The sequence below is a fragment of the Stylophora pistillata genome, chromosome 1 (assembly GCF_964205215.1).
Source record: "Stylophora pistillata chromosome 1, jaStyPist1.2, whole genome shotgun sequence".
Lineage (NCBI taxonomy): Eukaryota > Metazoa > Cnidaria > Anthozoa > Scleractinia > Pocilloporidae > Stylophora > Stylophora pistillata.
The window spans coordinates 29,617,631-29,631,518 of NC_142519.1; the positions used below are offsets into that span (position 1 = coordinate 29,617,631).

At 37.5% G+C, this 13,888-nt stretch overlaps 1 protein-coding gene across 2 annotated transcripts in view; it reads right to left on the reverse strand.

The window, feature by feature from the left end:
* The window catches only part of LOC111331961 (myoferlin-like), a 67,755-nt gene that overhangs the window by 50,220 nt on the left and 3,647 nt on the right, over positions 1 to 13,888 (reverse strand). For both annotated transcript variants that reach the window (XM_088753285.1, XM_088753331.1), the window contains exons 2-23: positions 12,304 to 12,359; positions 11,901 to 11,992; positions 10,961 to 11,066; positions 10,422 to 10,564; positions 8,639 to 8,693; positions 7,943 to 8,074; positions 7,771 to 7,833; positions 7,469 to 7,519; positions 7,048 to 7,078; positions 6,652 to 6,722; positions 6,164 to 6,211; positions 5,691 to 5,741; positions 5,324 to 5,370; positions 4,622 to 4,704; positions 3,951 to 4,000; positions 3,794 to 3,847; positions 3,053 to 3,121; positions 2,699 to 2,742; positions 1,601 to 1,677; positions 1,367 to 1,467; positions 916 to 1,029; positions 268 to 367 (exon numbers count right to left, since the gene is read on the reverse strand). In XM_088753285.1, the coding sequence (XP_088609411.1) occupies positions 268 to 367; positions 916 to 1,029; positions 1,367 to 1,467; positions 1,601 to 1,677; positions 2,699 to 2,742; positions 3,053 to 3,121; positions 3,794 to 3,847; positions 3,951 to 4,000; positions 4,622 to 4,704; positions 5,324 to 5,370; positions 5,691 to 5,741; positions 6,164 to 6,211; positions 6,652 to 6,722; positions 7,048 to 7,078; positions 7,469 to 7,519; positions 7,771 to 7,833; positions 7,943 to 8,074; positions 8,639 to 8,693; positions 10,422 to 10,564; positions 10,961 to 11,066; positions 11,901 to 11,992; positions 12,304 to 12,359 (1,638 nt within the window). The remainder of the gene's footprint in view (positions 1 to 267; positions 368 to 915; positions 1,030 to 1,366; positions 1,468 to 1,600; positions 1,678 to 2,698; positions 2,743 to 3,052; positions 3,122 to 3,793; positions 3,848 to 3,950; positions 4,001 to 4,621; positions 4,705 to 5,323; positions 5,371 to 5,690; positions 5,742 to 6,163; positions 6,212 to 6,651; positions 6,723 to 7,047; positions 7,079 to 7,468; positions 7,520 to 7,770; positions 7,834 to 7,942; positions 8,075 to 8,638; positions 8,694 to 10,421; positions 10,565 to 10,960; positions 11,067 to 11,900; positions 11,993 to 12,303; positions 12,360 to 13,888) is intronic.

Genomic DNA, 13,888 nt, shown 5'->3' on the forward strand with positions numbered 1-13,888 from the left:
GGTGCCTACGGTTTCTCGTCCTTATCCGAGAACACCAGAATGTCTATATATTTGTGGATGTCGTAGCAAAGGCAGAACATTCTCCTCAGTTATTTTAAGACCCTGAGTGTTGGTTCGGTCTGGAGGATGAACCCTCCACCTCCCGCACGGCACTCCAGCTCTCTACAACATGAGCTAACCAGGCGCTGGACAATAATACGTTCACATGATGGAGAAGAAACTTGAAAAATTATTGCTAGATCCCACCATCATAATTGAAATTCTCACCGATACTGACTTCAAATTCAATAGGCCCGTCTACATCAAACACCATAGAAGCTTCATAAAAACAAGCGAACAACTTGTATTTGCTGCGGCTCAGAAATGGCTGAAGGAAAAACAAAGATATCAATGCCTCAGCACACGTGTATGAATGTACACATTTATAGACTCTAAAGTTATCATCCCTTTGATATGTGTAAGGTTTTCATTTGGTTCTACGACTGTAAAAAAATATTAGACAAAAGCACTAATCGCAATTTCCGAAGTCTGAGATATCGGTTTGCGAGAAAAGTAGCTAAAAGAGAGTAGGAATCCTCTGATACTGACACTCTAAATACGGTACCTGATTGCACGTGCACGTCTTACTATAACAATAATTTATGATCACATTATTTTTATTGTCAGGGTCAAGGTAGTCCTGCTATTGCAGAGCTGTAGTCTGATTGCCAGGGATGAGAGTAGTCCTTATGGAACCCTGGGACTATTGCCGGTCGAGGTGACCGCCATTTTGCCGACAACCTCAGCGAAAGTCATCATCTCTCGATTCCGACGATGACTTCCTTTGAAGTTGTCGAAACGTCAGTCGCCATGACCGACAATAGTCCTTAGAAGGACTACCCTCGCCCTGACAATGAGACTATAACTCTGTAATACCTGCACTCGAATAAGTTCCGGTCCTTTCATAACTTCCAGTTCCTTGTCAATCTCTTCACCCAACTTGCTCTCCAACTCCACCAGTAATCGTCCTCTATACGCCACTCCCTCCCCCTGTAAAATAAAAGTGTTAATTAATATCTCATCTTTATTAATAATTGTTTTAGCTTGCAAAATTTTTTGACGCGGCTACAAATTAGAACGTGATTTAAAGTAAACAAAACAGGGGTTTTTTTTCAGCGCGAATATTAAGTAAAACTGTACATGTTGATTCCTACGCCAGCCCCTTTTTGGGAAATTAGCAGTCGAAGTAATTGCAATTTAAAACTGTTATATTCTGAAAGAGACATTCTTTAGAAAAAACTATTAGCCAGTGTTCTAATCTGTTTGTCGCCAGACACTAATTGACCATACATAACACAAACTGAAGTATATCAATAATGTCAAGCACCTTTCCACCATTTAGATCTTCATACTCATCTGGAAGCTCAGAAAACTCCCTCGGGGAACCATAAAAATTCAACCAGCAAGGACCAAACGTCGGAAGAAATCCTGAATATTGCCAAATTATTCGCTCATTAATTACAGATAAAATAGTGAATGGGGCAAATGGACTGATAAAAAACGAAAAGCTTAAGGAAAATAATGAGATTTTTAACATTTCATGCCGATTATATCATGTAACCTTCTTCTCCTTGACCAGACATCGAGGAAAGAGAAAGAAAAGTAGTTCCAATACAATCATCATCATTTAGACGATCCCTGAAGGAATAAAATACGAACTTGTCAACAACATTCCCAAGAACCTGACGATGTATTCTTCGCTATTCTGCTGCTTTCTACTACTTAGCAGGAGGTAATATTGTTTAATAGCAAAGATGTAGTGAAGGATCGGACGGGCAACCCATCTTCCTTCGTGAATGGTTTAAAAAGGGCATGCTATCTACTAATGACCAACTGAATGAAAGTGGCAATCGTTTAATATTCCGTGAGTTCCGTGATAAATATTACTGTGAATCAAATCTTTTTACATTGTTATCAAGTTTGCACCATTTCGAAACGCGCTCATGGTCTCTAGCCAAGTGATACGACACCATCAACAAATCATTCTGTACTTGAAATGATAATATCTTTCCCTAAACGAATCGATCCAAGTTAATCGGTTCAAGGCTAAGTCAAAGGACTTCTTTAATTGACCTAAAGTTAAGATTCACCTCGGCGAACAAATTAAACGGGCCCTAAACGGTGGGGCGAAAAGCTCTCATTGAAGAAAGACGCCATGGATTAAAATCTTAAAATCACTGAAAAACATTTCTAAGGAAGCTAAACTGAAAGATTTTCAATTTAAAATAATTTATGAACGATAGTAACCAGGAACCACTCAGATTTGTTAAGGCGGACGTTGAATGTCTATACAGCGGAGATAATATAATTTAAGTAGAGTGTGTTATTGTTAGTAGTGTGAGTAGCCTGCAAACTAAGTAATTGTATTTTCAGCAAAGAATGTATTCAATATTGTATTGCCAGTATAAGTAACCCATTTTGATCAGCGTCGTTTGCGTTTCAGCTTGGATGATTTGCAAAAAACGCTTCAAAAAATATGTACCTTCGAACGAAAACGCACAGGTTGGAATGGGGCCTTCGAAACTGCTTTCGAAAGACTCCATTTTATATGAGTGTTTTCGGATGTTTCAATGTAGATAATAGACAAAAAATATCGGTGCGGAAGGGGCCTAAAGTACAGCCCACAGAATGCGGCTCTATACTTAGCTTATTTACTCACCAGTCGTACAGCTGGATTTTCACTCTCTGACACATCGAAGGAAACTGAGGAATAGAAAATTTATAAGAGATACTATTGACAGGAATTTTCTATCGAGGAAACGTTTAACCAGAATATGAAACTCATGTAAACAGATAAATTGGCATGTGGGATTTCGTTTGCAACGGAGTAGAGTAAAAAAAGGAACGACAAAAAAGTCTCATGAGAAGCGATGATTGATACAAAGATGATTGATGATTGATACAAAGATGATTGATACAAAGAAGATTGATAAAAAGAAGAGGAAAATATCTTACCGATAAAAAATTATTATTTTGGAGGTTATAAACAACCGATAGAATCGTAAAGTCTTACCATGAAAGGGACTTTGATAATCTCCTTAAATTCTGGGCAGTCCGTCTTGTATTTGACAGAGGTGCGATTCTACATCAAGAGAAATGAAATATTTTACCTTTGTACTCAAGTACTATTTCCGTATTTTCAGTCGATTTAGATACCTCAGCACCAAGAGTAGATTATCTAGAGAGGGCGTAGAATATTTAAGTCTGTATGGTCGTTGTTGCAGTCTGTGATGTTGTTTCAGTGTTGTTGTTTGTGTTATCGTTGATGATGCTATGTTTGTTGTTGTAGTTGTTGTTGCGGACATACCTTTTGTATTTAAAGCTAGCAGTTTCAAAGTATTTTTCCCCGTGGTCAACTCGACAGGCTTAGAAAGCCACCTTTTTAAAGTAACCTCTCGCCTCAGGTAAGGGCCGAAAACTTTTTTACAAGCCAGCCATGTAGACCACTTACTCTGATCAACCTTTTACAAATTGACCTCAATTTTCCATCGTCTATAACCTTATTGATCATAGAAATGACGTAAACAACGTTCAAAATTAAAATGAAACCACAAGGCGTAGCCGAGTGGTTTCACTGCAAAGTGTTTCCACGCGAAGAAATTTTTCTCCGACAGATTGCTGAGCATTGCGTGACATGATACGTCATTTTTATGATCTCTCACTTTATTGGCAATGGCTCTCGAACTATGAGCGCGCGAGAATTTCCACCGTTATTGTAAAAAAGACAGTACACGATATACAACATGTGCAGTACCTCTTTTCCACAAAACTGAAATAGAACGTAGGGGTCCACGAGTTTTTCATCGTCCTGTGGAAAAAAAGATATTTAAGTTTTGTTTTATTTCTTATTCAATCTTTTTATTTGCCAGGGTTGTTTGATTGTTTGTCTACATCGGAAGACAGAGCAATACCTGGTGCATGTTGAAAAATTTCTTGACACCCTGCATCACTGCTGTATCCACTACAAAAACAAAGAAGACAAATTATATCCACTTCGTTCTTTTTCTCATCTCTCCCTTCAGTTCATTTCATTTTATTCACCGAAAAAGCTCACAATTGTGCTTGAGACGGCCAAACAATACCCTGCTAGCAGACGGGCGTTTATTTGTTAACTTCCCCTACGATCCACGTAAAAATAAAGTCGTCTGCGCTCGGCCTGTTAAATCTTCTTCGAGCATGCGCCTGGGAATTATCCAAGTTTGTGGATAATCTGATTTGCAAAACCGGTCAGAACCTGTTTTAAACACGTTTTTATGTGCACGCATCCTATTTAGCTATATAGCAAGACCGAGTACTGCCGGGAACTAATTTGTTTCTAAGCAACAGGCCGCGCATGCTCGAAGATTTAACAGGCCGAGCGCAGAGAACTTTATTTTTACGTGGACCGTAGGGGAAGTTAACAAATAAACGCCTCTGCTAGCAGGGTAGCAAATTTTTCTATCTCACTAGTTTCTCAGTTAATAGCATTTTTTCGTAATATTTGGTGATGTTTCGGTGAACAGATCTAGGAATTCTATTTGAATACCTTTGAGAACATGTAAAAGTTCGGTCCATAACTGATAACACCATTTGATTGACTTACTCTGAGGAAGATCCTCAGCTCGATAAACTTTGAAAGTAAAAACTGCATCTTGAAGATCGACTCCGGTAGGTCTGAGAAGATTGCTATGGAGAAATAGTTCATAATGAAAGAAAAAAAATTCAACCAAAAAAAACTGACTAAACAAGAAAAAAACCAAGCTAACAAAAACGAAGAAACGTTTCAGCGACTTTCGATTCACAGCTTTTGTGATTTCTAAGTGTTTCAATTACGTAATATTCCACAATATAACGATACCATTTTCTTTGCAGAGTACCTTCGAATTCATTCCAAATTGAGTAAGAAAATCGCTATGGTGCGAATGTATTTGCAGGTAATTTCTCCATCAACAACCGCTACAACGAGTTTTTGCACCACTGTTGAACGAAACTTTGTGTAACAGCATAAAGTTATCTACTCTCAAAATGGATTGACTTTTGCCTTAGCTTGGGTGAGGTAATTCAAAAATTCATTCTAAAAATTATCATACTAAGTTCCTGCAAATCCCTCGAAAAAGCAAAAATATGAATATAGGTTTGCGAGCTTTTGTTAGATGGTAATAGGACAATATGTACAAGAGCGACAAACTGGCACAAAGCAGATGAGTGCTCTCCAAGAAACAAGATAGGGGACGAATGTAGGCATTAAAGAGAACCTTCCAAATAAATATGTCTAAGTATCTATTTGGGTCACGTTAGTACTCACGCCTCAATGTCATCAGAATCGTCTTCTCCGGCGAGCTTTGACAAAGGCTGAGAATACATCAACAAAATTAAAACAGTCAAACTAAATTACAACTACAGTAACTGTACTTGCTCCATCTGCTTGGTCATGACAACTATGCCTCTGATTAATTTGTTTTCTCCTTTTTTCTTTCCATAGTAAGATCGCCATTTGATTTGAATGGATCTGATCACGGGTTTACTTTCCCATATACATTCTCCCTAATGGTTTTTTTTTTTTTTCTTTTTTTTAGTGTTGGACTTTAGCAGGTATTAAATCTATCAATTACACAAATTTGACTTAATACAAATTAAGATTCAGTTAATGCTCAGATATATAGTTTATTTACCGGTGTTTTATCTCCAGGTCCTAAGACGATCACTGTCGCTTTTAAGTAACCCTATAATCAAAAGTGTAATAAATGAAAATGTGTTAATTCAGTTTATTACACGACTCGAGCATTCAGAGGGCCAATAACTAAAATCAACCAATCAAAATGCTCTATTGCCGGTCAATATTCTCTCAGTATTGGACCGGGCACTGTCCCAAATGGTCCCGAATGATACCGCACTTGTGTCCCTTTGAACTTCAGTCGTATAATAAATCTCCTATTAACCAAGCTTGCTCGGGACCGTACTGGAAGAATATCGGCCCTCGGTCTTTTTTGTACGGACCTCGCTGCGCTCGGTCCGTACTGTCAAGACCTCAGGCCGATATTCTCCCAGTACGGCCCTCGCGCTTGGTTAATAAGATATATTTATCGTTAAGCTTCTCAAACTCTTTACAAGGACTATGATCATCTCTTCATATGATCACACTTACTGTTGGTGAGCCTCCTCTAGAGGTTCCTCGAACTCCTTTAGCGCTTTTCTGTAAATCAATAAAAAAAAATCAGCAATATAAAGTATTGTCAGAACTTTAGAAATTACCTGGTCAAAGGGCATCATCCAAATCCTTTTTATTTCTCAACTTTTGCGTTACCCGGCATCATTTTCCATTTTCTACAAGATTTTTTGTTTGTTGTTATTGTTGTTGTTTTATCATCAGTATTTTATTTTAATTTGAAGGGGAAGGTATTCGTCTCCACCGCTAGAAGCTTTCCTCTCCGTCTGACTGGAATCAAACAAGGGTAATAACGTTGGGATTGTTTCGCCGTTATAGTTTTTATGTCCCTCAATCTACATTTTATGTTTTATCCAGCGTAAGCCCTTCACTTTGAAAATCATCTCACAGAAACTTCTGGTTGGTCTCATAAACTGATTCTATTGTAGGAAGATTGGCTTCTTTATAAAGGAAGTCACTACACCTACCTCTTCTTTTTCGTCGCCTCCTTTGTCTTTAGGATTACTTAACAACATCCATTTACGAACAAAAGAATGACCTTAAAATTGAGATAGCCAAAAGTAGACTGAACAATTTGATGGTGTCAACCAACCTTCATGTACAAGTTTCCTCTTATTAATTGAGGGTTTATTTATTATTTTTTTTTCTTCAATCTAGTGAAATGACATATGATAAAGTTTAGTAGTATGCCTAAGTATATATTCTCATCTTTTGTCAGAATGCCTGTTGATTAACTGGATTTTTCCCCTGCCTCATGAAAACAAAGCTGACCCAAGTCAAACGCTGATTTTTCAAGCAACACTGCAGGTTTTCTTCAAAAACCAGCGAGGTAGAGTATACCGTCACCTTATCGAACCACTTACCTGGCATGTCGTATATTGAATAAATGTCAAGCTGAAAAAAATATTTTGCATTACTTTAAGTAGGGCAAGCGATATAAGCTATATATCAATGTTAGAGAGTCGTCGGAACTAATAACATGCCAAGACAGGATTCGATTCCAAATCGACACACAAAATACTTGCCATACCGGCCTACGTTTAAGGTACGAAGCGCACAGCTTTTCTAAAAGGTCACTCAAAAAGTTGTTTTTATGCAGAGTATTCCAAGGAAAGTACGGAGCACGTCCCTCGTTTGATCTTGCTGCAGTAGCGGCTGCCCCGCATTCGGCAACTATTTTCGTAACTTATCAAAACCAAAAGCAAGTTTACTTCTTAAAGGGATAGCTGTCAATAATTATTGGTTCTTGTAGAATCCTATTTCTGAATGATTAACCTAGCTAACCTCGAAATAACCAAGTAGTGAGTCTGCGCGGTACTTTCTGGAGTCAAACACCTAAGGAAGAACGTAATAAAGTTTTATTAATTTTCGGACGTGCTTGCAACAAACAAACAAACAAACACATACCATTTGTGCAGATAACTTAGCCTTTAATCATCAGAAAAGAAGAAAAATAGGCTAACAACTGATAGAACTCGTGATTTCCAGCCATTTTAACTTGGATGATTCTGAAAGAGATCGGGGAGCTGGCACTATATTATTATTATTATTATTATTATAATTATTATTATTATTATTATTATTACCTCAAATGACACCGTTTCTTCAAACAAGTCCATGGGTGCAGTGTGAAAATTGAAGGAGAAATTCTGCATGAAATAATAAAATTGAAGACGATGCACTTAGATTTATTTGCGCAAATGTTGAGTGTACTTTTGTGACAAGTTCAATCCATGCAACAATGATCATGTGACAAACCTCGTTAAATGCTGGACTGTTTGTGCATTTCTTGATTTTTGTGTCGCGGTCCTGATCGGCAACGCTCACTCGCACAACAGGGTCAATGTTACCTCCCGCTAACTGACGAGCTTCAAATACTTTCACACGTATCTGTTTCAAATCACGCAGCAAAGAAGTAATTTTATGTAAAATAGTTAGATCGGAAAACTTCAGCCTTAAAATGGTGGCTAAGGTGGTTGGCACAAGGTGCATATCAACACTCCTCGTGGAGCGAAAAATGAATTAAGAAACATGTAAGAATGAGAATGAGGTGTGTTCTTAGTAACCATAAGATCCTGGGTAGGATACTGCTATTGAAAAGATATTTTAACCAGCATCCCACTCCCCCCCCTCCCCGAACTGATGACGGGTCGAGAAGTAGAAATATAGTACTTACTGCCAACACATCCATCAATTTCTTATTACTTTTTTTTCCCTTTATTTCGCGCTAAAATTTGCTTTTGAATACTTTAACGGCAAGGAAAGTGAAGGGCCAATTTTGTTACCAAACCCGCCAGGATAACAGGACTATTTCTCACCCATTTCTTTTCTCTTATCTCCAAGATTAAAACTGCTACTGCTTTTTTGTGTACGGTGTAAAAAATCATTTATAATTTTTGGAACTGAGCGGGAAAAGGGAAACAACTCGATTTGCAAGGTTTTTTTTTTTTCTACCTGAAAATCCTGAGGCTTATTCGATAACGCTTTTCTCTTCTGCCCACGTCTGGTCCTAAAAATTATGGTCAGAATTGAAACTCATTTCAAGATAAAGGAGACTCTATTGATTCAAGAACTTAAACCTACTCTAAACGATAATGTCAGCAGCGATGAGCTTTATCTGTATTAGTTTGCATCTTTGTATATGCAAAATGTTTTCCTTTCTTCATTGTTATGTTAATTAGTTACTTATCTTAAATTTAAACTTAGTCTCCACTTGTATTATTAACTGTCACTTCTGAAGATGTATGTCGAAACATCCGATACGTCAAGTAAAGTCTACTAATCTTATTTTCCAACATGCGTTTTACTGCCGTGTTTGTAACTGCAGTTTGTGTGCTATTTCTTATCAAGCTACGATGGCCAAAGAGAAAGAATTTTTATGAAACGACTCCATTCTAAGAGTAATATCTAAGTGAATTTGTAGCTCCCCCCCAACCCCACCCACTTTAATGCTTTTATGTCGAAATAAGAAACATTCTTCCATTTCCAGTGTTTCCATTATCAGTTTTTTCAACAGCACTTTTCAGAGGGTCTACTAACAAGCCTTTTCCTTTTTTAAATACTACATCATGTTCGTTTTTATCAGCAGAAAAAATACCGTCGGTGACGAGCATTACTGGTGCTCTGTTAGATTCCTTCAATTCTTATCGCTTGAATCAATCTACTGTACTGATCAATCAGTGTCTGCCTGCATTTCAGTTTCCAAGAGAAATTAGGCAGCCATCTGCGTTCGTGGCTTGCAAACTTGGTAAGCACGCCAACCAGTGATCCAACTTTCTTTAGTGTAATAGACACATTGTTAAGGATACTCAAACGATTCATTCAGCCTAAGTGGAATTTGATTTGTTTGTTACGAATTACTTTAGTTACTGTGGTTACGTTGTTGTCTATTCTCGATTGGTTTGTAATCAGATATTTTAGCGCCCTCACGCGCGCATAAAAGTCTCGTTTAGCGTCCCTTTAGCCAGTGTATGATTGTATTTCGCCTTGTCCATTCTATCTGTTCGTCTCGCCGTTTTTGGTTCTTTACCTTTGGCACAAGCGGGACCGATATGTGAGTAATTTTGCTAGTTTCTTCCTTTGATTAGTTTTCTTGTTTTGGGTGGAAGCACGTTAACGTACAGAGTCGTACAATAGTACAATTTATTGTTTTCAATCTAAAGGGGGCGAATCAAAGAATGAGACGCTAAGCTAGGAACGCCCACTTTGTTAATCTTACAATCGATTTAAGTCTCGAGTTATTTTGATGTAGCTTATTATGATTTTCGAGTATTCCTGTTGATTGTTGTTAATTTTGATCGCGTTATCGACGGAGGCAGGTTAATTGCTCTAAGCGTTTTGTTCATGAGTTACGCAACCTTTTAAGTAAATTGCATTGTTATTTCAGTTTACGATCGTGATCGTGATTGTCTGTCGTGGTTCGCTAATCGTTCATCATCATTAAATCACCGTTAACCGTCAACCTTGGCTTTCCGTGGTTATTGGTACTTGAAGCATACGACCTGTAAGATAGTCCCGTAGCATTAACACGCTTTAGCGACACCCTTCGACTTCGATCTCGTTTGTCGCAAGCGTCACACACATGCTAATTGCCCCACTGGCCAAACTGAGCGCAAGCCAACAAAACAAAATCTTTCCCCCTTAAAGTGTCAAAACCGCCGATCTAACCGGTTATTATTTGCTATTGACCAACACATTGTACGACCAAGTCATTGTCCCCTTCTCAAGGGAAACTTGCCTTTTAACTCCTGGCTTTCCCAGTTCTCCGCCACCAGTTTCAAACTCTTCCAGTCCTTCACCTTCCTCAGTGCCACCTTCCTCTGCCTCCCCTTTGGCAGCGGATGGAGGAGGGTCATAAGATAAGCTGATCTTAAGTTTAGCCTGGGTGAAAGTATGTCACAAGTTTTAGTCGATGGAAGCGTTTTTAAAATTGTTCAAAATGGAATTTAGAATGAGCCGAATCATTTCTAACTTTCAAAGAGCTGCATATCAAAATCAGTTTTACAAAAACAAGCTCACTTCGCACTGTAACGCTACCTACCCCAAACTAGTGTTAACAAAACTTCTCATTCTATAGTGTTTCTTTGGAGAGGGTTCGGAGGGGGGGAGGGGGTGGAGAACTTTCAAGAAAGGGGTAAGTAGACTGTGCACACTAGACATCTGAATTTCTAAACGAAGGCAAGGGTCACCAGGGTGTTAACGGTGTAAACTTTCTCTTCCTTGCTTACTAAATCACTTTATTCATCTCCATGAATATCACTACAAAGCAGTACTTACGGGAGTGGCTCTTTGTTCGCCATCTACCAAGTCAACCTCGGTGTCCACAGACTTACTTTTGGAGCGGACCAAATTGTTTAAGGGAACTGTGGCTGAACCAAGAAGGCTGCAGGAGGAAGGCGTTTGGTTAATCTTCTGCAAGTTCATCAATCAGTCATAGAGCAAACTTTCCTTCTCAAATAAAACGCGTTTTTCCGAAGAAATTATCCGACTAGCAGGATGTTCATTAAACGTCAGGAAGAAAACGGTACACATGTTCGTGACTCATCGAGCAATAAGCCGCTTCAAGTTTAGAAAACGAAAGAAACATTCGACAGAACACAGCATGCCAGGTGTGCGAGAGGCGCACGCAAAGTTTGTTAAGTAAATTTGAATGATTATTGTTTCTCATCAGTGAGATAAGAAAAAATTAAAAAAATTAATTATGACTGTCTTTAATTGCTTTCAACTCACGAAAATTTGCGTTGCTTTCGTGATAAAGGAATTCCCTTAATTTTGGTTATCTGCATGTTTCTATAAGTTTTGTTTGTCAATTGCTTCAGAGACCACCCCACCAAAATGGCTCGCTAAACTTTATTCCCTAATCGGCGATAAAAGGAGCGTGTTCTAACGTCCAGTCATTACTATACATGTGTGTAGATCTACAGGCGTTCTCCCACAGATGCTGCAATCTGATTGGGCACGCTACACAATGTCTATTCCGTTATAGATAGCGAGTAAAATAGGCAGCCTCACTACGTACGGTTATAAACAAAACAAGCCGGTAGAAACCTGTCTTGTTGTTGCGAGAAAAGGGATAATTTATTCTCGATTTATATTCGAAGTAGTTGATTCGGGCATCGCCCTCATTAACCATCACGCGATGTATGTCTCTGGTTCATCAACTCATCGTTTGATAGTGTCAGGAAAAAAGTACGATAAGAAATGAATGAGTAATTACCGATTGGCTGTTATTTTCTCCCAGTCTTTAACCTTAAAAAGAAGTGTCTCTTGGGGTGACAACTCCTTTCCATTGAGGTCATACTCGAACTCCTGAACAAACCAAAAGCATTAGTACGAAAGCAGAGAATATTAAGCATTTTTTTCGAGTTATACGGTCGTATCCACTGGGTAATCGAACCCTTTCACTCTTAAGGGTGACTAAATGAAATTTCCCTTTGCAATTTGGATTCATTTCCAAGAACAAATGTGATGAGAAGAAAGGAAAACGCTACCAAAGGGAATCATATCTGATTTGACATTTAACTCTTTTAGAATTAGATCAGAAATCAGAAAACATAATTCTACGGTATAGAGGATGGAGAATTGACTTGTGAATTTACGCCCCGTAAATTAACCTTTACCTTGTTCCATTCAGGGTTGAGGTTATCTTTGATGACATCTGTCCTTTGTTCCTGACCTGAGGAAAATGAATAATATAACAGAGGAAATAATGAGGATGTTCAAATTCAGAGAGCAAAGATAACTTTCATTTCTCTCATAAATAATATTACAGAGAAAGAAATGAGGATGTGCAAATTCAGAGAGCAAAGATAACTTTCATTTCTCTCATAAATAATATTACAGAGAAAGAAATGAGGATGCTCAAATTCAGAGAGCAAAGATAACTTTCATTTCTCTCATAAATAATATTACAGAGAAAGAAATGAGGATGTTCAAATTCAGAGAGCAAAGATAACTTTCATTTCTCTCATAAATAATATTACAGAGAAAGAAATTAGGATGTTCAAATTAAGAGAGCAAAGATAACTTTCATTTCTCTCATAAATAATATTACAGAGAAAGAAATGAGGATGTTCAAATTCAGAGAGCAAAGATAACTTTCATTTCTCTCGTAAATAATATTACAGAGAAAGAAATGAGGATGTTCAAATTCAGAGAGCAAAGATAACTTTCATTTCTCTCATAAATAATATTACAGAGAAAGAAATGAGGATGCTCAAATTCAGAGAACAAAGATAACTTTCATTTCTCTCATAAATAATATTACAGAGAAAGAAATGAGAATTTTCAAATTCAGAGAGCAAAGATAACTTTCATTTCTCTCATAAATAATATTACAGAGAAAGAAATGAGGATTTTCAAATTCAGAGAGCAAAGATAACTTTCATTTCTCTCACAAATAATATTACAGAGAAAGAAATGAGGGTGTTCAAATTCATAGAACAAAGATAACTTTCATTTCTCTCATAAATAATATTACAGAGAAAGAAATGAGGATGTTCAAATTCAGAGAGCAAAGATAACTTTCATTTCTCTCATAAATAATATTACAGAGAAAGAAATGAGGATGTTCAAATTCAGAGAACTAAGATAACTTTCATTTCTCTCATAAATAATATTACAGAGAAAGAAATGAGGATGTTCAAATTCAGAGAGCAAAGATAACTTTCATTTCTCTCATAAATAATATTACAGAGAAAGAAATGAGGATGTTCAAATTCAGAGAACTAAGATAACTTTCATTTCTCTCATAAATAATATTACAGAGAAAGAAATGAGGATGTTCAAATTCAGAGAGCAAAGATAACTTTCATTTCTCTCAGAGCGTAGTGAGCTGCAGGTCAATCGTTTTTAATTAACTCATTGGTGATGTCTTAGGAGTAGCGACCATGATTACAAGCGTTTACAGAACTCAGGTTGACCCTGTGATGCCCAGGAGGGACTAGCGTCTGATTTCTCCCTACATCATCTTCCTTGAATCCGGAAATTGTACAGGTCATGAGAATAAACGAAATGATCACCATTTTAAGAAACTCCTGATTTTCAAACAAATTCTCCTTGCCAGCACCATAGGAAATGTAAAAAAAAAAGTATTGAGAACATGAATAATAATGTAAAGGTGTAAAAGATTACTGTAGCTAAGAAAGGGATTAAGAAATAACAAAATAAGCTGTGGGACGAAAAAAAGAAAACATTTGACGGATA